Below are 24,597 nucleotides of genomic sequence, written 5' to 3'. Positions count from 1 at the left end.
TCAAATCTCCTTAGCATTTTTCTATCTAAGAAGACCTACAACAGGGGCGCCTGGGTAGCTCAATGAGTTAAAGCCTCTGCCTTTGGCTCAGGTCATGATCTCAGGCTCTCAGCTCAGCGGGGAGCCTGCTTCTTCCTCTCTGCCTGCCTCTCTGCCTACTTGTGATCTGTCAAATAAATGAATAAAATCTTTATTTAAAAAAAAAAAAAAAAAGACCTACAACATAATATAAATCCTACTTAAAAAATCAGAGGTATGCTCACTGTCCCTACAGTATTTACTATAACCACTGAAGATCAAACTATCATAACCAGCTTTCAAACTGTTTTGCCTTTTCATGCTTGGGAGCCCACTTTTCCAGTCTTTCCACTTTCATCTCCAGAGACTCTACCCCCTGCGAGAAAGTTTTCTAATAAAATACATACACTAAAAAGAAATGTCATGTCCTCATTTCTGTTGAAATTTCAGAAACAGAAACGTGACTAAACAAAAACATGGCAGGATATACATAGTGTTAACAGATCTCTGGGTGGCAAGGTTAAAGCTAATTTTTATTATTTCTTGGGGTTATTAATTATTTTCTACAATGAACAGGCATTACTTGTATGTATTTTGTCCTGATAATCATATTGGAAATAAATTATTCTGTAGCACAGGGGAAAAAAAGATCACGTATGAGAACTTACAACAAACAACTCAATTCAAAGGCTACGCTTTGTAGTTACTATGCTGTATGGGGAGGTCTGATTAGCAGGCACAAAAAACATACTTACCTTTATGACCCCTCCTAGTTTAGCATCAGCTACAGCCAAGGGTTCATGGGCTTCTTTTACTATTTTCTTCAGAACTTTCTTCAGCTGCTTATTGATTTTGCCCTCCATCAGAGCTGTGAATGCTTTTGGGAAAAAGAAAAAACAAAAGAGTTAACTCTCAAGTTTTTTTAATGTTAAGAACTTCAAGATCTCATTTAAACTTAAAGAATAAAGGAAAATAAGCATTTCCTTTCAAAAACTCTGAATTTAACACTACTTCTAAAATGAAATGATAAATGTAGGAAACAGTGAAGGAGTTACACAACCCAGTCTCTTCCGACCTTCCACTCATTTCAGCTCTAGAACCAGAAGTTAAAAGCAGATCCAGCATTCCTTATGTCACATGAAATCTACTCTTGAATCCAGACAGAACTGGAATCATAAAATATTAGAAACAACCTATCTTGGAATGACAAATAGATTCACTCTCCAGTGTCACTGTAGACAGACTGGCCTGATGCTCTGGGAAATATACTAAAATCCGTCAAGCCTGTGAAAGGTCCTGCTGCAGTATAAACATGCCTGAGTGGAGGCTTTGCTAATTCCAGATCCAGATACAGCATCAGGCCTCTGCTTGTAAACCTCCAGTGATGGAGAACTCACTACTCAAAGGCAGGCTATTCCATTTGGGACTGCTTTCATTTTTGGCAGGTTCTAAATCTGCAACTTTGTTAACTCTCACCCTTCCTTAGGCCTACACTTAGAATCTTCCGGACCCACATGGGTTAACATCTCTTCTGCTATCTGTCGCAGTTTGGGCTGAATTTACGTATGCCTTCTAAGAAGAAGTCAGCCCCAATTTCGAAGGCCAGGCAGTTAATCCTTAATCAGCCAGGTACCTTCTCTTTCTTCCTGATCACACCTCCATCCATTTGAGTTGTAAGTCCATTTCATCTGTTATCTGGGAAGATGAATGGTGAGGACAAAAATCATCTAGCTACAACACAGCTCTTACAGAGGTTGCCACATTCTAAGAAGCAGAGTCTCAAGCTACTTTGTTAGGTTATACCTTTGATATACCATATTGTACAACACTGACTCCTTTCTATCTGAGTTTCTATCTTTCTACTTTCTAGTAAAAGATGCCAGAAATGGTGACAAGGTAAAGGGGAAAGAAACTGAGTCTTGTACTTTACTAGCCACTTTTCGGCATCCCCTAGTAATCCTTCCACTTCATCCAAATGTAGGCTGGTACCAAAATTTTTTTTTCTTTTTTTAATTTTATTATTTGTCAGAGAGAGAGATAGTACCAAAATTTTCTGCAGTATTTGGAAGACTTGCAACTTGAAAATTCAGACTGTGAAAATAAAGTTCTCCATACAAATGTATATCTGAACTTCTACGACCAATGTAAATTTTTTTTTTTTTTTGGAAGATTTAAAGAGAATATGAAAGCAAGAAGACTCTGCACAGATGCCAGCCAGCTCCATCTCATAACCTGAGCCAAAACCAAGAATCGTATAGTTACCAGCTGCACCACCCAGGTGCTTTAAATTCTTTAAGGAAAGGGGTGCGTGGGTGGCTCAGCTGCTGGGTATCTGCCTTCAGCTTGGGACATGATCCTGGGGTCCTGGGATCGAGCCCCACATCAGGCTCCCTGCTCGGTGGGAAGCCTGCTTCTCCCTCTCACGTTCCCCTTGCTTATGTTCCCTCTCTCACCGTCTCTCTCTGTCAAATAAATAAATAAAATCTTTAAAAATAAAGTCCTTTTAAAAATTCAACCTTTTAGGGCGCCTGGGTGGCTCAGTGGGTTAAGCCGCTGCCTTCGGCTCAGGTCATGATCTCAGGGTCCTGGGGTCGAGTCCTGCATCGGGCTCTCTGCTCGGCAGGGAGCCTGCTTCCCTCTCTCTCTCTCTCTCTGCCTGCCTCTCCATCTGCTTGTGATCTCTCTCTGTCAAATAAATAAATAAATAAAATCTTAAAAAAAAAAAATCAACCTTTTATTTTCATCTTTTAATAGTTTATTTATTAAAGTAATCTCCACAGCCAACTGGCACTCAAACTCATGACTCTGAGATCAAGAGTCACATGCTTTTCCAACTGAGCCAGCCAGGCACCCCAAAGATTTTTTTTTTTTTTTAAAGTACGCTCTACATCCAACAAGAGGCTTAAACTCATGACTCTGAAACCAGAAGTCTCATGCTTTATGGACTGAGCCAGATATTCTTGATATCACAACCCATCAGACTGTTTCTTAGGGTATGGGCTTTTAAATGCATACTATAATATCTATAATCACTCAGTCTGGGATCTGTTAGATCAAAATTTCTTTGTAACAGGGAGCAGGAAGGTAATTCCCAGGAAAGACTGCTCTCTTAATACGGTGATATTGGAGTTTCTGGTAAAAATAGATAGGAAAAGGCAGATTCCTGACAGAGCTCACTACTTTCATTCTTTTACCCAAAATATCTATGTGCTAGACTCCAGGAATTTGATGGTGAGTAACAGCACAGTCTCTGCCTTCACAGAAGGTAGATGGGGGGAGGGCTGGAGTTGACTTCAAATCCTCAGCTAGCATGGCATTTGGCCATTTACCTTACCTTATTTTCAGGAATATCAAGAGCTCAGGAAGAAAAGGATATATCCCTTGAGCCTCAGTTTTCCTATAAATAGTGTTTAACATCTACCCCACAGGGAACAATTTTGAAATCATGAGTATAAAACCTGACAAGTACATGATCAATACATTACCTATTAAAAGCAAAAAACCTGCTTCATGTCTGGAGAGAATTTGGTCTATTTAGTAAGGACTATTTAATATACCTATTTATTTATTTATTTAATCTATCTATTTAATATATAAGGTCAGAAATATCTCAAAAAAGATAAAAGAGATAATATGCAAAAAGGAATTCAAAAGAAGCCACTTGGGACCACTTTATGCCTCCACTTTACAACTCCAGCAGAAGTTCAAATCACTCTTTGTGAATAATGCCCCCCAGAGTAGGAGAAGAGTAAACACAATCTCACTTGGGGTCTTAACAAATTCTACCCATAAAATTCTAGAGCTGTGATAAATAGATCTTTTAAAAAATTCTCCAAGGCAGGGGTGCTTGGCTGGCTCAGTTGGAAGAGCATGTGACTCAATCTTGGGGCCATGAGTTCAAGCCCCATGATGGATGTAGAGATTATTTTAAAATATTAATAATAATAATAAAAAACCTCCAGGCAAAAATTATCATAGTTGTGCTTTAATGGTTCTATGAGGCTTTAATTATTGACTTAACCGATAAAGCAGTCCTAAAACTATTTTTATTTTTTTAATATTTTATTTATTTATTTGAACTATTTTTAAAAATTAAAAAATTGGCCCCATTTTGGGGTCTTCTTTCAGCTACCCTACTGCTAATGTTGGGGGCAGCCCATTAATATTCCAGCATGTTTAATTACATTCCTAATTTTTACAAGAGAATTATACCCTTTTATTGGGGCTGATGAACAAAATTATTTGGGTCTGTGAAATTCCTAATTATATGCCATATTCTTCCTTATGGTCCGCCAAGCAGTTGGCTGATTTGATATATGGAACTTAAGCAAATGAAAAATCCATATATCCAGTCTTCTTGTTTTTCCTAACGTTAAAAAAAAACACAAACCTTGAGAGTCATCCATTCTTATGTCCCCTTCGGATTAACTCTTCACCCTAGGTGTAGTTTTTTTCCCCCTAGGTGTAGTTTTTGCATTAAAAACCAAACCAAACCATACATACAAAAGCCTACTAGTTTTCCTAAAGCTTTTAATAATAATGTGCGTGGCTGCACTAAAAACATACTTTTAGAGAGCTGCTTTATTATTACTTCAATTGTGAACCCTAGCTATTCTCAACTTTACCCCTGGATTAAAATTATCAGAGAGCTGTGTACTTGACTACATTACCTTGGTCCCTTGCAGAACAGCTTTTACTGAATTGTGCTTCAGCATTATGCTGTTGGTTTCCACAGGGAGATCAATTTAACCACTTCTCACCTCTCATCACATGGGGGGAACAAACCCTATGGTGAAAAAAGCTAACTCAATGTTGTCTCAGTGGTAGTGACGAATTTGAGTTATATCACTTAAATTCAATTCCAGAAAGAATGCATCATTGACAACATTGAATAAGGTTAACTCAGGCAACTGAAGCAAATCATCTTTTGATAAGGATAATCAACTGACAAGATTGAAAACAAAACCAAAAAAAGCTAGTCTTTCACTTTACCTGCTAATGCTTCTGCTGTATCCTGAAATTTCTCAAAATGTTTTAGCTTTACTCTAGAAGGAAAAAAAGAAAAGTTACAAGGGCGTATTGATTGGGTAGAAGCCACGTATTTAGGAAAAAGGTTTTGGATTGTTTCCGAAACACGTACCAACAAAATAAACTTTCCCATCACTAGGCATCAGGGTGCAAAGTTAGGTAAATTCTTGAAACAACCAGTATCTCTAAATGTTAGGTGAATAATGTCTGGACTGCTGCAGAGGTTATAGACTTTGAAGGAAAATGATCAGCAAAGAGGTTTGATACCACATCCCAACCACAGGAAAGATGCTGAAGCTTCAACATAACCTCTGCTGCTTATAAAGCTGGACACAGATCCTTGTATCACACAGAAAAGAGACCTTAGAAAAGGTATTAAGAGTCCCTCCTAAGTCAGGAATCTCAACAACAGTGATTTGTCCATCTAGTACAAAGTCTGTTAAGAAATAGCTTATCAGGGGCGCCTGGGTGGCTCAGCGGGTTAAGCCACTGCCTTCGGCTCAGGTCATGATCTCAGGGTCCTGGGATCGAGTCCCGCATCGGGCTCTCTGCTCGGCAGGGAGCCTGCTTCCTTCTCTCTCTCTCTGCCTGCCTCTCAGTGTACTTGTGGTTTCTCTCTGTCAAATAAATAAATAAAATCTTAAAAAAAAAAAAAAAAAAAAAGAAATAGCTTATCAGGGGCACCTGGGTGGCTCAGTGGGTTAAAGCCTCTGCCTTCAGCTCGGGTCATGATCCCGGGGTCCTGGGATCGAGCCCCACATCGGGCTCTCTGCTCAGCGGGGAGCCTGCTTCCTCCTCTCTCTCTGCCTGCCTCTCTGCCTACTTGTGATCTCTGTCTATCAAATAAATAAATAAATAAAATCTTTAAAAAAAAGAAAAAAGAAATAGCTTATCATTGGGGCGCCTGGGGGCTCAGTGGTCTAAGCCTCTGCCTTCAGCTTGGGTACTGATCTCAGGGTCGTGGGACTCAACGTCTGCTCTCTGCTTGGCAAGGAGCCTGCTTCCCCGCCCCCTCTCTGCCTGCTTGTGATCTCTCTCTCTCTGTGTCAAATAAATATATAAAATCTTTAAAAAAGAAAAGAAAAGAAATAGCTTATCATCAAATCTGATTCCTGTTACCCTTATTTAGCCACCTTTCCCCCCATGCAAGGTATATGCAAGGTAACACCATTTTATATTGAAACAGAAATATACAATTAATTCATTAATTCATTGTTGTCTCAGTGGTAGTGACGAATATTTGAGTTAGATCATTTATATTCAGTTCCAACAAGAATACATCATTGACAACAATGAATCAGGTTAACTCAGCCAAATGAAGCATACAGCTCTTGAAAAAGAAAAGCTAGTCTTCTATAATACCTAAAATAGTGGTGTTTTAAGGAAGATTTTCTTACCTGCCATGAACAAAAACCCCGGGCGGGGGGGGGGGGGGTCCCTTAAATACACACTTAACAATAATACAAAGATTTTAGGAAAAGCAGTAATTTCATCTTATTCTGCCTCACTTCACCTTTCTGAAGTAGCACTTCATCTCTCTCTATGCTTGCATAAGAGCATATAGAGATAAACAAGAATCCTGCAAAAATGGGATCCCCTGATACAATCATTCTGAAGCATGGTTTCCTCAGTACACCACTGACCTCTCTCCAAGTCAGTAAGAGATCTACAGATACATTACTATTCAATGATCTCACCACTTGGGGCCCCTAGCCAGTAGAGCATGCGACTTTTGGATCTCAGGGTCATGGGTTCCAGTCCCACACTGGGTATAGAGATTAAAACAACAGGGGTACCCGGGTGGCTCAGACAGTTAAGTATCTGGCTCTTGATTTCCATTCAAGTCATGATCTCAGGGTTGTGGGATCAGGCCCCACGCCAGGTTCTATGCTCAGAGTCTGCTTGCCCTTCTCCCTTTGCTCCTACCCCCCCCCACTCACAGGCTCTCTCTCTCTAAATAAATAAAAATCTTAAAACCACCACCACCACCACTAACAAACACCAACAAAATGTTAACTGCTAAATTCTTAGTTTCAAGATGACTTACATTTTATTTGCTTTCTCTGGAGTTTCAAATTCTTTCCACAAACTATCAACCTCTTGAAGTTTCTTCTCATTCAAAACCTGTAACAAATATTTAAATAATTTTATTCAAATGGGATCCTTAGGCATACATAACTACACACTTCAAGTGCAACTGCATATGTAAAATGAGTGTGGAAGCTATTTTTCTCACTGAAGTAACAAGAAAGTTTTCTTACCCACCATAAAATTTTGGTCAAATTAATACTGTAACCGAATGGAATTCAGCTGAGGTCTTTGATGAAAACTTCCTATTTTGAAGGAACCACTAACCCCTTCACAAAGGGTCTCATATTCACAGAACATCAAAAGACTTCTTTTGGGGCACCTGGGTGGCTCAGTGTGTTAAAGCCTCTGCCTTCAGCTCAGGTCATGATCCCAGGGTCCTGGGATGGAGCCCTGCATCAGGCTATTTGCTCAGCCGGGAGCCTGCTTCCTCCTCCCTCTGTGCCTACTTGTGATCTCTCTCTCTCTCTCTCTCTCTCTCTCTAATTAATTAATTAATTAATTAAAAAAAAAAAAAAGACTTCTTTTGCCTGCTTTCTAGAATAAGGAAGAAGTTTTATTTACTGCTAATGGAGTTCTCTCTAAAACTAAGGTACCATCAATTTTAAGATACATCCTGTTGTAAGAAAACTTAAAAAAAATAAAAAAGGGGGCACTTTACAAAAAAGTCATGAACTTTTAGGTATATATATATTCTTTAAGGCTTTTTGACTGTCAACATTTTATTTACACATACCTTTAGAAATCATACTATACCACTTAGCATAACATGGACACCATTCTAGGTTTTAACAACCTAGAACTGCACTGTATGAATATACCATCATCTTATGCCCTTACAGATGTTCAGGGTTTTTCTAAATTTTCCGTATTCTCCTTCTGAAAACAGTTTTGTATGTATATATGTTGTACTTCTATAAGACAGATTTTACTGGAAGTGGAGTTAATTAATCACATAGGAAATGCATTACTTTACATCTGACAGATGCTACCAAACTGCTTTCAAAAGAATCTATTAATTTCACTTAAATCAAGAATTAATTATACTTATTTCCCTATACTCCAATCAATACCCAATGTAGTAAGTAAACTGCCTAAGTATTACACAGGATAGAATCAATTCTAAAATGTACTTCCCCATATTTGACATTCTTAAAATTGGGATGCCTTCTAATTGATGAGAGTAAGTTTAATTAGCAGTGCAAAATAAGAGCATATTAAATTGGGTGAAATGGGGCACTGGAGTGGCTCAGTGGGTTAAGCCTTTGCCTTCAGCTCAGGTCATGATCTCGGGTCCTGGGATCAAGCCCCGCATCAGGCTCTCTGCTCGCCGGGGAGCCTGCACCCCCACCCCCCAACTGCCTCTCTGTCTACTTTTGATCACTGCCTGCCTCGCTGCCTACTTGTGATCTCTCTGTCAAATAAATAAATAAAATCTTTAAAAAACAATTTGGTGAAATAAGATGCAAGTAGATATTATGCATATCTTCTTAGGGGGGAAATTCCAGCTGATAAAATTAAAACCTATACTGATAGACATTTCACCAAATCTGTATTATCACAGAATATTTACACAGTAGGATTTACTGCCCAGTTATAGTCTACTACGTATTTTTGTGATAAAGCATGAATACAACACTACAAGTTGCACTTAATTTCTGTCAGGCAAGTGTGCCTGGAGGATTTTAAGGATCTGTTGTCTTGGTTAATTCAATCACACACAGCTGAATTGATGTATTTACAGAACTTGAGAAGTTAGTCAAATCGATTTTAGCCCGGTATTGGGCTCCCTGCTCAGCGGGGAGCCTGCTTCTCCCTCTCCAGCTTCCCTGTGCTTGTGTTCCCTCTCCCTATCACTCTGTCATAAATAAATAAAATCTTAAAAAAAAAAATTACAAGCTGGGGCACCTGGCTAGCTCAGTCCACAGAGTATGCAACTTCTGAACTCAGAGCCCCATGTTTTGCACAGAGTTTACTAAAAATCTTCACACATACTAAAAGTTACAAGCCACTAACAGTTCTATTTTGCCTATCATGAGAACTTTAGAATCCAAAGACATTCCTCATGAATGTGCCGAAACATTAACTCAGTTATTTTCTGATAAAGGAAGTTCACAGAACAGTACTGATTTTTGGAAATAGTTTATTCAGAGAATCCACTAACCATATCCAAAGTTCAGGAACTGTTGAGAGGATATGTACCAAACAGGGGATATGACTCATGAATAAAATTTACATTTTTTCCTAGTTGAAAAACAAGTATATTTGTAGATAACATTTGGGTAACTATTGGCATATTCAACAGATATTATCAGCATTCTTAAAGTAACAAAGGAAATGTAATGGAAACATTCATGACTACTCAAAGGTCTCCAAAGACACTGTTATGGCAAATAAAACCTTGGCACTCCCAATTGTGCTACAACATACCTAAGAGAAATTACCAAAAGAGACAGTCTGAACAAAATATAATTAGAAATAACTTCTACATTTCCTGAAAAATATGCCTCAAATTTTAGTCATTCATTTTCACACAAAGAAATCTGAAAACATTTGTATGTAAAGTCCATATTTCAGTCCATTTTGGATTAAGATGGAATTATCTCCATTTCCAAGCAGAAATGTGTAGTTATTGACACTAAAATCTTAAGTACAGCAGCTACCGTTTGCTAGTTTTAATACTAGTCTTTATCTTGTCCATACTAGAGAGAGCAAAATGGAGTCACTCCTGTCAAGCAGTAACTTCTGCCAAGCAGTGGCACAAGCAACCAAGGGCATTGCAGCTAAGACCAAATACTGCCGAACCAGCACCGGCTGAGACCCACTCAGAAACTATAACCAGCAGAAACAGAGGTTTGCTAATCAAGACTGAATAAATCCCTTTTGAAATGAAAGATCTGCACAGCAAACTCATCAAGACCTTTTTAATCCTCTCACATCTGACCACATCAGAGAGGTAGCTGCCATGGAACGCACTGCACAAGTGACCTCTGAACAAAATATAGATTGTCTGAGGTGCCTGGGTGGTTGGGCGTCTGCCCTCAGCTCAGGTCATGATCCTGGAGTCCTGGGATCGGGTCCCACATTGGGCTCTCTGCTCAGTGGAGAGTCAGCTTCTCTGCCACTCCCCTGGCTCACCAGCGTGCACTTCTCTTTCTCTTTCAAATAAATAAATAAAAATCTTAAAAAGAAAAAAGGTCCTCCACTGCCTGAACATAAGCAACTAGTGCTATGAGGTGACCTGGACCAGACCTAGGCCTGATTTCAACTGTGCAGTCAAAGACTGCATTAACTTCCTACCTCCAATTCCCCTTGTTCTGTCTTGTTTGTTGTGTTTGTTGAGCTTTGCTGTGATGTGTAAGCCAAGTTATGCAGGTAGTGAAATGTCATCATGTTTGGAGCCCTGCATTATAATCATACTAACTTTGCTTTGAAACTGAATAAAGCTAACATGGGGGGGGTGACACTGTAGAAAGACACCTGTGTGCGCACCTTCACAGTGAACTCCTGACACATACTTATTTATAGATAAAACTAAATGTGCAGCAATTTGCTTCAAACAATGTGGGGAGGCGAAGGGGAGAGATGGCCCACAAAATGGGTCTGCTGAAACTGAGTGATGGTGTACGTGGAGGTTCTTTATCATCTACCACTTGCCTCCTTGAAATTTTTCAAAAAAAGAGTAGAACACAAACACAAATGCATCCACAGCATGCCAGATGTTCTTAGAGTATCTTCCTCCATCCCAGACACGCATGAAATTTATAGAGGAAAGAGCACACTATATCAAAAGTGTCCTTAAGGGGCGCCTGGGTGGCTCAGTGGGTTAAAGCCTCTGCCTTCGGCTCAGGTCATGATCCCAGGGTCCTGGGATCGAGTCCCGCATCGGGCTCTCTGCTCAGCAGGGAGCTTGCTTCCTCCTCTCTCTCTGCCTGCTTCTCTGCCTACTTGTGATCTCTGTCTGTCAAATAAATAAATAAAATATTTTTTTTAAAAAGTGTCCTTAATTTTCACTTAACTGCTTACTTTGAGATTTCCTATGTTTTATCTAAACATTCAATGCTAAAATGCTTTTTAGAGTTACTCCACAAACAAAATGGGTAAGTCCTGTTTTAGGAAGCTTGAGTTGTATAGGACGACCTGGAATAGTTTCAAAAGCGAATTACTCAAAAAGGAATAGACTGATATATGCAACATGGATTAGCTTCAAAAGCAAGCTAAGTGAAAAAAGCCAGACACAAAAAAACTATTACTCTATTTACATGAAATTTTTAAAAATGACAAAATTATACAGCAAGTAGCTGCCTAAAGCTGGGTCTGACTGACCTACAAATGGTCAGGAGGTAACTTTTTAAGAGGAAGTATTTTAAAACTGGATTGCAACTTGCACAGTTGTACAGATTTTACTAAAATGTACCAAACTGCACATTTACAATAGTGGGTTACACAGTATGTAAACCATACCCAATAAATGAAGCTGGAAAAAATACTGCTCAGTAATCTTATTAATACATAAACTCCGGTATACACATTTAAAAAAATCTCTTCCTCCAGGTGTGAGGAAATGAACACAATACTACACCACATGGCTGTACTACACAATGGGACTACTGAAATTTAAATGAATTAAACTAAAAATTGATTTCCACAGCTCTACTAGCCAAATTTGAAGTGCTAAATAGCTATGTACATAAAATGCTAAATAAATAGCCAGTGGCAATCATTTTGGGCAGCATAGCCACAAAAGGTCTGGGTAAGTAAAACTAAAAGATGCCTCATGATACAATGGACATAAGCTGAGTTTTTACAATACCCTAAAAATATTAACAGTTCATTTAGTATTGTCTTTGCATTCATATATAACCTTGTTAACATCCAGTAATTTTTTACAAGCAAATTAATTCTTTGTAAATCACTGTATATGTGCACATATGTACACTAGATCATGATATAAAATGTATTCCTATGGCCTGAGGTTAAAAGTTCTAAAATTTAAAAAAAAAAAAAATTCTAAAAATTTCTGAAAGCATTCCCACTAAAGCATAAATTTTATGCAACCAAGTTTTAGACCCCAGCATTCTGATTATGGGAAACAGAGCTAATAACCTTGTACGAGAGATCTATTTTTAAGGTACAATTTATACACCATAATAGTCACTCTTCTAACGTGTACAACTTACTTCTCATTATATATTCAGAAAACTATGCAACCACCAATTCCAGAACATTTTCTATGTCTCTATTATTAACAATTAGTAACGTCTATTAATTGAAATATTTGGAATCGAATTATTTTACCAATGTATTCAAGCCTTTAGTTATTTCTCTATCACGTTACTTAACCCATAAACCACAATTCAATAATTTTGAACAGTAACTTGCCAATGGATACCATTAAAAACTGACAGAATACTCCAGACTTATTTTCTGGAGAATACCCTTCATTAAAAGAAATCAGTAATTCACCAAAAGACACAACTGAATCTTTTATATCCCAGGTTTAAAAACCAGACAATTGCTAAGCCAATTCCTTCCTACCAACAGCAGCAACCAGTGGACCGACTGTGCAGTTGTGCCTCCCTTAGTGCTGGACAGTATACTTACCATCTACTTAGAGGATAAGTCATCCACACACACTAATTCAAAATATGGATATGAATATGTTGGCTAAGAAAATTTGGCAGGTGCAGAATTCTACTTAAGAATTTAGAAAAGGGGGCGCCTGGGAGGCTCAGTGGGTTATAGCCTCTGCCTTCGGCTCAGGTCACGATCCGGGGTCCTGGGATCCAGCCCCACATCGGGCCCTCTGCTTCCTCCTCTCTCTCTCTCTCTGCCTGCCTCTCTGCCTGCTTGTGATCTCTGTCTGTCAAATAAATAAATGAAATCTTAAAAAAAAAAAAAAAAAATTTAGAAGAGACTGCAAAAAGCTGGGTGAAAGTAAAATCAGACACACTCCCAGGCTCTAAACCCTTTTACAGTCCCTTAAAATTTCTACTACTGCAATTACAGACAACCCCAATGAGAAAAAATAAGCAAAGCTAGCTTTCGGCTTTTATTAGTTTATCTCTTAAAAACAGTAAGTAATGTAACAAGTGCAAATGGAAAATATTTTCAAATGTCTGGGGGAAAAAAGCTTAAAAAAATAACATCAAAAGCTCCTCTAAATCAACATTTTGGAATGCTGATTCCATATTTTCTGCACTCATACCACATACATAGTTTTTTGATGCAAAGAACCATACTATAGACATTTTATCCAGGATTTTTACCTTAGGGGAGTTAAATGAAAATTCTGTTTTTCGTTGCTACATTTGTAGAGCTCAGAGGAGTGCCTGGCACATGGATAGTACTGTTTATCTCCTCCTTTAGAACATCTCAATAGCATCCTACCACACGAATGCCCCATGGTTCAATCAGTTCTGGGCTGATATCTTTAAGTTTCAAACTTTCCCTATTAAGACAACCATATCTCAAATTGATTACCATCGGCCCGGGATTTCTCCCTTAGGCCTGAAACTTAAAATGACGATTGCATTTCCACGTCTAAGTAATACCCCAAGTTTCACAGCCCAAACTGGACCTTTTTAGTATCTTCCCCTGGAGAAGCCCCCCTCCAAAACTTCGTTTTTTCTCTTCCCCACCATCAGGTACCCATGCAACCCCAAACCCACATTCTCCATTGATCAACCAATCCCACCAGTTCTACCTTCAAAATTTCTCCTGGTATTTGTTTCCCTCCATACCAACCTCGATCCAAGCAATTTCATCTTGTTTCGATTAATACAAAAATATTCTGGGTTCCTTTCTTGCCTCCTGTAATCTGTTCTCCACAGAGGAGAGCAACTTCATTAAAAGCCAACTTTAGATCAGGTCATTCCTCCGCTTAAAACCTTTCAAACATTCCTCAAAAACACTCAGAATAATCCCCAAAATCCATACCTTTACCTGTGAAATTCCGTAAGCCTCCTGCCCACCCATCTCACCGGGCCAAACCCGTAACACAGAACCAGGCGCCCAAAACGGCGCGGCCACGTGTTCACCGAAACACGCGCCTCCCAGGCCCAAAGCGCTCTGCTGATTTTCAGAGAAAACGGCTCCCACGCGACCCTGAGCAGTGTCGTCCTCCCCTTCGTCCTTCCTTGTCCTCTCCTGTCCAGCACAAGCCTTGCCCCTCCAACGGTTCCACCTGCAACTTACCTTAAAGATGGCGTAGCCGACGGACGTTTCGAATAGCACCAACATGGTGAGGCCGGGTCAGGGGGCTGCGCGGCCCGCCGCGGCTCTGTACCAACGAAAACACGCCAAACTTTCGGCCCCCAAAGGCCTGCAAGGCCGCAACCGGCCGCGCACAAATGCGCACGCCTCCTCGCGAAGAACCAGACCACGCTGTCCAAACGTTCCGAACTCGACTCTGGGCAGAACGCCGGAACGCGCTTCTCCTTCTCTAGGGCTTCTGGGGTATGACGTCACTTCCGACAGGTAACGGGACGTCGCTTCCGGTTTGTTCCCGCCGACCGGGTGGGAAGGGGGAGGAGGAAAAAAGGAGAAAGGAAGAAAATGTCGCGAGATTTCTTAGGGGCCAAAGCGAGCTTTTAAGCGGTACGGAAACCTAAAGGGGAGAAACTTTGCTTTTTATTATTTTTAAAAATTCCTGCATGTGATATATTTTACCATGAGAGAAATGCGGAGTTGTTTCGTGCGTTTGCCCAAAGCATCTGAAATTTGGGAAATGCTAGCCCCTTAATTTTACTCGCTGGATGGCGCTGCCCTGCAGTGAGGTTCTCAGGATGACACCATGACTATCCCCGTACGTGCGAGCAGGGCTGGCGGTTCTTTTCTCTCTGGCCAAACTGGTTTTTAGCACAGATGTCTTTCATGTATATGAAGGCCTCTCCCATTTTTGCTGCAGTGATTCCTAGGGTAGACATTTAGGCTTTACGTCCTAGTCTTAGTGGAACTGGCTTTTCTGGGACTTTTCAGTTTGAATGACTGACTTAAATAACTCAATTATTCCACAATGGGAGCGAAGTTTCCTTCCTCACTTCCCAGGCCTTATATGCGGATTGTCTGTAAACATTAAGCTGCAACCTGCTGAAAGTTTTGAAATACTAAGTAACTTGATTTTTTTTCAAGCAGCTCTGGAACCTAGGATCTAGAGGAATGAAAATCCTGGACTGAATAACAGAAAAGATGAACATGGGCAAAAAAATCAAGGGGTGGGGGAATCTAGGGTACCGACCAGAGCATAGTTGATTATACCGGTAGGATTCGGCGTGGTCAGGGAGGCAAAGTGGCTTCACTGGGAAAAGAAGGGTAGGTGGGTGAAGTGGAAGCCCCGCGTCTGTTTGTGGTATCATATCATTTAATAAGATACATCTTTTTTGGTCTAGTTTACTTTTTTTTAAGATTTTTTTTTTTTTTGACAGACAGAGGTCACAAGTAGGCAGAGAGGCAGGCAGAGAGAGAGGAAGGGAAGCAGACTCCCCGCTGATCAGAGAGCCAGATGTGGGGCTCGATCCCAGGACCCTGGGATCATGACCTGGGCCGAAGGCAGAGGCTTTAACCCACTGAGCCACCCAGGTGCCCCAGATTTTTTTTTTTTTTTTTAAGTAATCTCTACACCCAACATGGGGCTCAAACTTACAACCCCAAGTATCAAAAGACGCATGCTCAACCGACTGAGCCATCCAGGTGCCCCTCTTCAAAAATTCTTAACCATTTAATGAATAAATGTTTGCAGGAAGTAAAATTCTTTTTCTTGCATCTAAAGCTTCCAACCTTTACTCAGAGAGAAATGAAACCACTTATTCACGGAGCACCCTCTTTACTGTGGCTTCTCGGAGAAGTTGTATTTGCACGTTGCCATTTATATAATCAGCTCAGTGCTGCTTTAGTGCCGGGTTCAGAGCTGACTCTGGATTTGGATTTGGATCTCGGCCAAATACAGTAATTGTCTGAAAATTCCCTGTTGCAAGAGAAAAATAAGAGATTTAATACTTGATTAAACAAAGTACTAGGTCAAGGGGAGATAGCACAAAGAAGTATGAGGAGAACATGGGAGAGTATAGATAACCCCGAAGAAGGACTTAGAACTTCAGCAATGACTTAGCATGGTGAAATGACAAAGGTCATTTGGGTCTTGGGTTCTCTCCCCACCCTCTAGCCCCAACCCTGACCTAGCTAGAATATAAGCTCCATGAAATTTCACTGATGGATGCCCAGTACCAAGCTAGTATCTGGCTCATGTTAGGGACTCCTACATAAATACATAAATATGACTAGTGATGAGTGAATGAAAGACTGGAATGAATAATGGGTTTAAATTTCAAGGCACTAATACAGGCTCCCTGTACTTCTTGGGACCAACTGATATTAGCAAAAGATATCCTTTTGTTCTGAGACCTCCCATGTGCCTTGCAATAAACGGAAGGAGATGCTTGGATCTTTCATGTCGTTAAAGTAGTAAACATCTTTTATGTAGTCAACAGATATGAGTATTTACTCTCTGTCAAACATTCTTAAAGGCACTAAGGACATAAGAGTCAACAAAACATGGAAAAATCTCCACACTTCATGGAACTTATATTCTAGTGAGAGGAAACTAAATAAATAAATATCTAGTATAATAGAGAATACTAGGTGCTACAGAGAAAAAGAAAGCAGGATAGGGGAATAAGATATTCCTGGATGACCAGGAAATGCCTCGTTGAGTTGACATTTGAATAAATGACTTTAGGGAGCCAGCTCTCAGAATATCTGGAGGAAAATTATTTCAGGCAAAGAGAACAGTTTATTTAAAGACACCCAAGCAAGAGTGTGCCTGGTATGTTCTCAAAACAGTATGACCAATATGACCAGTATGATAGTCCTGACTAATAAATGACCCCATTTAAAATTAATGAATTAACATGTTTATCAATGTAACAATTAGTATTTGTTTTCAATGCTCGTCATATGATGTAATTCTCGCAACAAGTACTCTAATTATTACCCTCACTTGCCTTTTCAAAGAAGTTAAGAACCCATGATGACACAACCTCCTTCATGGTTTCCTTTAGGAATCCCCAGAGGCTGGGCCGTAGAGATTGTTTCTGTCATAGAATTGTTGAGCTGCTGCCTGTCGCTCTGCATTCCGTTGCTCTGCTGTCTGCTAGTAACGCTTTCTGGTGACAGCTGCCACATCACTGAACACAGGTGCTGCCCACACCATGGCCCATTTTCTGTACGACACCACCTTCAAGGGTTCTTGTTCCTCTCCAAGTAGCAGGGAAGCAGCTTGGTGCTTCTTCACCTGTTCTTTTCTGAGCCATATTTTTCGTTTTGCCAAAGTCCTCTCCTTTAAGAGACCGTGGGTACTTGGAGTACTCTTTCTAGAGGCAGTTAGGACATGGGTTGGAAACAGGCTCAAATCTCAGGCCACCAATTCTAACAGCCATGCCTTCTTTCCTGCTCAATTTGGCTCATGCGACGAGATTCGGGATGATTGCCTTTCATGAGCCTATTGTCATCTCTCCAGCCTGGCATTTTCTGAGGGTTTCCTGCCATCAGATCAGTACTTGAAGGAAAATATTTTCTTTTTTTAAAAGAATTTATTTTTAAGTAATCTCTACACCAAAAGTGGGGCTCAAACTCACAACCCTGAGATTAGGAGTCACACGGTCTATGGGCTGAGCCACGCAGGTGCCCCCTAAATGAAAATATTAATTCCCTTATTTGCCCTATGTACTATAGATCCTATGTAAGAGCATGTTTCAATGGAGTTCCGACTATTTTAGTTAAAAAGTTTCTTGAATTAAAAAAAAAAAAATTCCAGAACATTGAGACATAACAGTTTGGATAGCCTTCAGAGAGGGTAGCCTACCTAGGGAACACAGAAGTGATCTGTGTTCTGGGAAGTTGTGTCACCTAACTCTGAACAGCCCAAAAAAGTGTCCTCTCTGACCAGTTAATTACCGTTATGCTCTTTCATCATTTTCTTTTTTCTTTCTTTAATGATTTTATTTATTTATTTGACAGAGATCATAGGTAGGCAGAGAAGCAGGCAGGGGGTGGGGGAGCAGTCACCCCACTGAGCGGAAAGCCTGATGTGGGTCTCCATCCCAGGACCCTGAGATCATGACCTGAGCCAAAGGCAGAGGCTCAACCCACTGAGCCACGCAGGTGCCCCTCTTTCCTCATTTTCTTGTGAACTTGAACAAAATGAACAATCCTCTCTAAACTAATCAACTCTGGATTTCTGGTCAAAACTGAGTTTCTTACTTATAAGGCTAAGGTCCAGACCCTGAACGACATCCTGATAACGGGCCTGAACAGACTGTTAGCTGGCCTCTAATCTTTGACATTAGTACCTCAAGTCTCAACATTCCTTGCCCACAATGAGCTCAATGTAGCTTTTCCAAAAATAAGACTTATACATGTTTAAAAATTCTAAAATACTGAAAGTAACTCATTCATAGGATGCCTTGGTGGCTCATTTGGCTAAGCATCTGCCTTTGAGCCCCCATTGAGGTCCTGGCTGAGCAGAGTCTGCTTCTCCCTTTCCCTCTGCCCCTCCCCCTGCTCATGCTCTCTCTCTCTCTCTCTCAAAAAAAAAAAAAAAAAAAAAAAAAAGATAGCTCATTCATTTATATGTCTACTGCATTCTAGACCCTATACTTTATTCTGGTTAAAGATACAGAATACATAATCCCTGCCCTCAAGTTGCTGCTGATTTGTGGGGAAAGCAGACTAGTACAACACAATTACAACACAGCAAAAGTAAGGCAGAGTCCAAATCTCAGTTTTACCTCTTACTACTTAACAGATCTTTAGGTCCCTGGGTAAATGATTTAACTTCTTGGCACTTTTCTTGTGTGTAAAATAGGAGTAACATCTACCTCACAGAGTTATTGTGACTATTAAGCAAGATAATATCTTTGTTGACCTTATTTAAGTGCTCAGTAAATGACAACGATTACCATGTAATTAAATTAAATTAAGACTGTAATTCAGGGGCGCCTGGGTGGCTCAGTCGTTAAGCGACTGCCTTGCCAGTGTCCTGGGATCCAGCCCCGCTTCGAGCTCTCTGCTCAGCTGGAAGCCTGCTTCTTCCTCTCCCAGTCCCCCTGCTTGTGTTCTCTCTGTCTGTCTGTCTCTCTCTGTGTCTAATAAATAAATAAAATCTTAAAAAAAGAAAAGGACTGTAATTCAAATAGACCAGAGGAGGGAGAGATCAAAAAGGAAACTAAAGAAATGTGGAACAAAATTGACATGCTTTCTTTCCACTAAGAGTAAACATGCAGGGGGGCCTTGGTGGCTCAGTGGGTTAAGCCTCTACCTTCGGCTCAGGTCATGATCCCAGGGTTCTGGGATGGAACCCCCACATGGGGGGGGGTCTCTGCTCAGCAGGGAGCCTGCTTCCCCCCTCTCTCTCTGCCTGCCTCTTTACCTACTTGTGATCTCTGTCAAATAAATAAATGAATAATTTTTTTAAAAGAGTAAACATGCAGAGCGCCTGGGTGGCTCAGTGGGTTAAGCTGCTGCCTTCGGCTCAGGTCATGATCTCAGGGTCCTGGAATCGAGTCCCGCATCGGGCTTTCTACTCAGCAGGGAGCCTGCTTCCCTCTCTCTCTCTCTGCCTGCCTCTCCGTCTACTTGTGATTTCTCTGTCAAATAAATAAATAAAATCTTAAAAAAAAAAGAGTAAACATGCATATCGCATCCTACAGATAGGAAATAAATACACACACACACACACACGCGCGCGCGTGCCATTGCCCCCCAAGAAAACAAACAAAAAACAGAACACAACCAGATTTTAGTTGTAGATCCCTAGTTAAATGAAATCTTGCAATTTAATGTAAATTATACTCTCAAACAAAAACAACTCCATCCCTCCCTTTTCCTATGTTAATACCTGCAGACAGGGAAAAGCTCGATAGATGAGATATTCATGTGAAAAAACTGCTATTTTTTTCCCCTTTATTAAATAACCTTGGTAACCAAATTAAATGAGCATTTTCCTTTTAATACAGGTTCTTTTGTTTCGTTTTGGTTTGTGATGAGCAAGTGTTTTAAATACTAGGCCCTTTAATAACTTCCTTGGCAAGTAAATTTTTTCCTAAATGACTTTCTCTTTTAGACTTCCTCAGCAGTTCTAGCGATTCCACTGGGAAGCCAGGTAGAGTTTACCTATCAGATCTCAACTGACTGCAGTGCCAGAGAAGGGTACCATGTGGGCTATTTTTACCTGGATGTAATCTTCTTAGCTCCTCAGTTCACTCTCCTGTGTAATAGCACTTCACTCGAAGTCTTTTTCTGTTTGATTCTCTTTCTAGTTTATGACCAGATCTGGATGTAGTTCTGGTTTTGATTTGTGTACAATTGCTGGTGGCAGAAACATGGAATCTGGCATTTATTTATTTGTTTGTTTGTTTACGATATAACCATTTGTTCTAGGCCAGATGGCAGACAGACACAGGGAGTCTGGTCATGGTTGGGTAGCAGAAGTCAGAAAGTCTGATTTTTTTTTTTTAATTGAATACAGTTAATATACATGAGTATCTGTCTTTTAAAAAAAAAATTTTTTTTTTGGTTATTTGTTGGTTTGTATTTTTGTTTATTCTGTGAGTCATTACGAGCTTTAAATTTTCTATGTATCTGTGAATAGAAAACAACTCTTTGACATCTGGAACAGCCATAACCAGCTGGTAAATTTTATACTCTGTGTTTCCTTTCAGCCCTTGAATTGGAAGACTGTGGCTACTAGTTTTCTGTTTGTGCATAAATGAAGAAAATATTTTCCTTCACTGAAAGAGAAAGGTAGGGAGCCTTTGTAATGGTTCACTTATGTTTCTTTTTTTTTTTTTAAAGATTTTATTTATTTACTCGACAGACAGATTACAAGTAGGCAGAGAGGCAGGCAGAGAGAGAGAGAGAGGGGGAAGCAGGCTCCCTGCTGAGCAGATAGCCTGACGTGGGGTTCGATCCCAGGACCTTGGGATCATGACCCGAGCCAAAGCCAGAGGCTTTAACCCACTGAGCCACCCAGGTGCCCCTCATTTATATTTCTGTATCTGTGACTACCCACCTCTCTCTGAAAACTATTAAAAACTAATTGATCATAAAAATCTGTCATTTGTATACAATCAGAAGGATTATCATCGAAGGGAAGAAAATGAATGCAATGAAAGAAAAAAACTGAAATTCTTTTCAAAGATCTATGGGAAGTAATTTGACTTTTCTCAAAGAGAGGTTTGGCCTGTGCTCTTGACTTCTGGGAGGTAATCTCTGTTTGAAAGAAGTGTCTTTGTTTAGGGTGGGGGTTGGTCATGTGACAACCATGTGACTAAGCTGGAGACTGAGTTCAACCCAGTGGACAATCAATCAATCAGTCATGCCTATGTAATGAAGCCTTAATAAAAACTCTGGACCTGAAAGGTCAAGGGAGCTTCCCTGGTTGGTGGAAGTCCACGAATATTGTCAAACACAAACACTGGGACAGTAACAACACACTAACTCGATGGGAGAGGACGTTGGAAATTTTGTGTTTGGAGCTCTCCTAGATTTTGCCTTATTGTGTTTCTTTCATTGGCTGATTTTGATATTTATCATTTCCTCATAATAAATAGTAACCAGGAGGATCCCCTGGCTGACTCAGTCAGTGGAATTGGAATTCTTGATCTCAAGGGTTGTCAGTTTGAGCCCCACTTTGGGTGTGGATAAAAATTAAAAGCAAAAAATTGTAACCATGGGGGCACCTGGGTGGTTCAGTCGGTTGAATGTCTGCCTTCGGCTCAGGTCATGATCTCAGGGTCCTGGAATTGGCCCCGCATCGGGCTCTCTGCTCGGCGAAGAGCCTGCTTTTCCCTGTCCTCCCTACTTGTGCTCTCTGTCACTATCTCTGTCCCTCTCTCAAATAAATAAAATCTTTTAGAAAAATTGTAACCATGGGGGTGCCTGGGTGTCTCAGTGGGTTAAAGCCTCTGCATTCAGCTCAGGTCATGATCTCAGAGTCCTGGGATTGAGCCCGGCATCGGGCTCTCTGCTCAGCAGGAAGACTGCTTCCTCTCTCTCTCTTTCTCTGCCTGCCTCTCTGCCTACTTGTGATCTCTGTCTGTCAAATAAATAAATAAAATCTTAAAAAAAAATTGTAACCATGAATACAACAGCTTTCAGTAAATTCTTTGGGTCATTCTAGTACACTAACAAGCCTCAAGGTGATTTTGGGAACCCCTTAAAATTTGCATTTAGTGGGCGCCTGGGTGGCTCAGCGGGTTAAAGCTTCTGCCTTCAGCTCAGGTCATGATCCCAGGGTCCTGGGATCGAGCCCCACATCGGGCTCTCTGCTTATCAGGGAGCCTGCTTCCTCCTCTCTCTCTGCCTGCCTCTCTGACTACTTGTGATCTCTGTCAAATAAATAAATAAAATCTTTAAAAAAAAATTTGCATTTACTGTCAGAGTAAGAACAATCTTGTGGAGGACTGTGTGCTCCCTAAACATGACAGATGGCTGTAAACTTTGCTGTTTGGTTAACTCTAGGCATATAGATTTAGAGAAGAGACAAGAGGACTTTAAAATGACTCATTTGGGGGGCACCTGGGTGGTTAAGCATCTGATATCAGTTCAGGTCATGATCTCAGGGTCTTGGGATCGAACCCCATGTCAGGCTCCCTGCTCTGTAGGGAGACTGCCTGTCCCTCTCCCACTGTCCTTCCGCTGCTCACGTTCTCTCTCTCACTCAAGTAAATAAATAAAATCTTTTTAAAAAATGATTCATTTGGTTTATATAACAGCTACATGAATGAGCCTGAATGTGTGATAGAATGGGAATCTAGAGAAGGACTTGACGTTTCTGACTTGTCTGGAGATTCATGATCTCTGAAGAAATCTAAAGCATTCTAGAAGCAAGACTTTTTCTCTCTCCCTTTTTCAAAGGGAAATAGGAAAGCCTTATGGAAATATACAAATGAACTAAGCCAAGTTGGAGCAAAGCTTTATGTATGGACAAGATATTAATAAATCTTAAAGTTATGCCCCTATTTGGTCCATAGCCTGACTTAAAAGTATTACAAAACACAATGCATAATGACACAAGGAGAAATCCAGTTATAAAATTCTTCTGAAATTCCTAGCTTGCCCAAGATTTACATAAGATTCTTCTATTGTGTGAAATATTTTCTGAGTAAACATGCAGTAAACTTTTGCCCATTTTCAAAAATATATATATATTAGATTATAACTGATCTAAAGTTTTTAAAAAAGATTTTATTTATTGATTTGTCAGAGAGAGAGAGAAAGAGAGAGAGTAAGCACACACAAGCAGGGAGCAACAGGCAGAAGGAGAAGCAGGCTCCCTAGCAAGGAGGGAGCCTGTCTGAAGGCTCCATCCCAGGACCCCTAGAACATGACCTGAGCAGAAGGCAGAGGCTTAACCCACTGAACCACCCAGGTGTCCCCACTTATCTAAAGTTTAACAGAACTCTTATTTTGATTGGCTTATAAATATTAATGCTTATATGACTTATGTTCATATCTTGTCTTCTCTGATAAATCTTTAAAAAATGAAAAAAATTTAAATTAAATTAAAAATAAGATTTTAAAATATTGTTCTTACATTCAAACCTCAAATTCAAAATAGTAAAACAGTTACACCTAAACTTTATTTGGAGTTTCCTAGATAGCAATGGATGAACCACAAAGAAGTTTACTTTCATCTGGTTAAAGGAGATGATGCTAATCATAATTAAATATGTTTGGCATTCTCCAGATACTTAATTATTTCAGCATGAGTATGAAAGTTCTCTTGTTTCTCAAGCTCAAAATTACAAAGAACTGCTCAATAAAAGAAAAGTTCAGAGTTCCTGGGTGGCTCAGTTGGTAGAATATGTAACCTTTGATCTTGGGGTTGTAAGTTTAAGCCCCATGTTGGGTGTAGCAATTACTTAAAAATAAAAATCTTAAAAGAAAAAGAAAACTCAATTTCTATAAAGTAATCATATATAATCAAGATATTATCGGTTATTGATAGATGTATGTTTCAGTAATAGTGTACTTTTAAGTCAGCTAGAATACATTCATATTCACATACAAAGTACATTAGTCTGCTAGTGTTGCTGTAGCAAATTACCACAAAGTTAGTGGCTTAAAACAGCACAGATTTTGTTATCTTATAGTTGTAGGTAAAAAATTGGCCTGGGGTGTCTGGGTGGCTCAGGCATTAAGTGACTGCCTTCGGCTCAAGTCATGATCCCAGGGTCCTGGAATCAAGCCCTGCATCGGACTCCCTGCTCAGCAGAAAGCCTGCTTCTCCCTCTCCCCCTCCCCCTGCTTGTGTTCCCTCTCTCGCTGTGTCTCTCTCTGTCAAATAAGTTTAAAAAAAAAAAAAAGTCTCACTGGGCTAAAATCAGTGCGTCAGCAGGACAGCTAGAGCTTGGAGGCTCCAGGGGAGAATCTGTTTCTTTGCCTTTTCCAGCTTCTGAAGGT

The 24,597-nt window shown here is 40.1% G+C and overlaps 1 protein-coding gene and 2 non-coding genes across 5 annotated transcripts in view; all 3 read right to left on the bottom strand.

Annotated features, from left to right (window-relative positions):
• NOP58 (NOP58 ribonucleoprotein) overlaps positions 1 to 14,556 on the bottom strand; it is a 30,984-nt gene extending 16,428 nt beyond the window's left edge. The window contains exons 1-4 of one of the 3 annotated variants that reach the window (XM_032354458.1): positions 14,332 to 14,556; positions 7,094 to 7,170; positions 5,011 to 5,063; positions 774 to 895 (exon numbers count right to left, since the gene is read on the bottom strand). In XM_032354458.1, the coding sequence (XP_032210349.1) occupies positions 774 to 895; positions 5,011 to 5,063; positions 7,094 to 7,170; positions 14,332 to 14,376 (297 nt within the window). In that variant the 5' untranslated portion in view covers positions 14,377 to 14,556. Of the gene's footprint in view, positions 1 to 773; positions 896 to 4,408; positions 4,456 to 4,688; positions 4,805 to 5,010; positions 5,064 to 7,093; positions 7,171 to 14,331 lie in introns of those variants that run through there. The other 2 variants (XM_032354459.1, XM_032354460.1) reach the window with 2 other exon arrangements.
• LOC116598014 lies at positions 4,824 to 4,910 on the bottom strand. Its single transcript, XR_004288924.1, has one exon. It is a non-coding gene; the product is annotated as a small nucleolar RNA SNORD70 (small nucleolar RNA).
• LOC116598013 lies at positions 6,255 to 6,343 on the bottom strand. The gene has a single exon (XR_004288923.1). It is a non-coding gene; the product is annotated as a small nucleolar RNA SNORD70 (small nucleolar RNA).
• Positions 14,557 to 24,597: the final 10,041 nt, after the last annotated feature.

The sequence above is a fragment of the Mustela erminea genome, chromosome 8 (genome assembly GCF_009829155.1).
Source record: "Mustela erminea isolate mMusErm1 chromosome 8, mMusErm1.Pri, whole genome shotgun sequence".
In the NCBI taxonomy this organism is placed as follows: domain Eukaryota; kingdom Metazoa; phylum Chordata; class Mammalia; order Carnivora; family Mustelidae; genus Mustela; species Mustela erminea.
The sequence above is the reverse complement of the archived record's forward strand: the minus strand, read 5'-3'. Positions and strand labels throughout refer to the sequence as shown.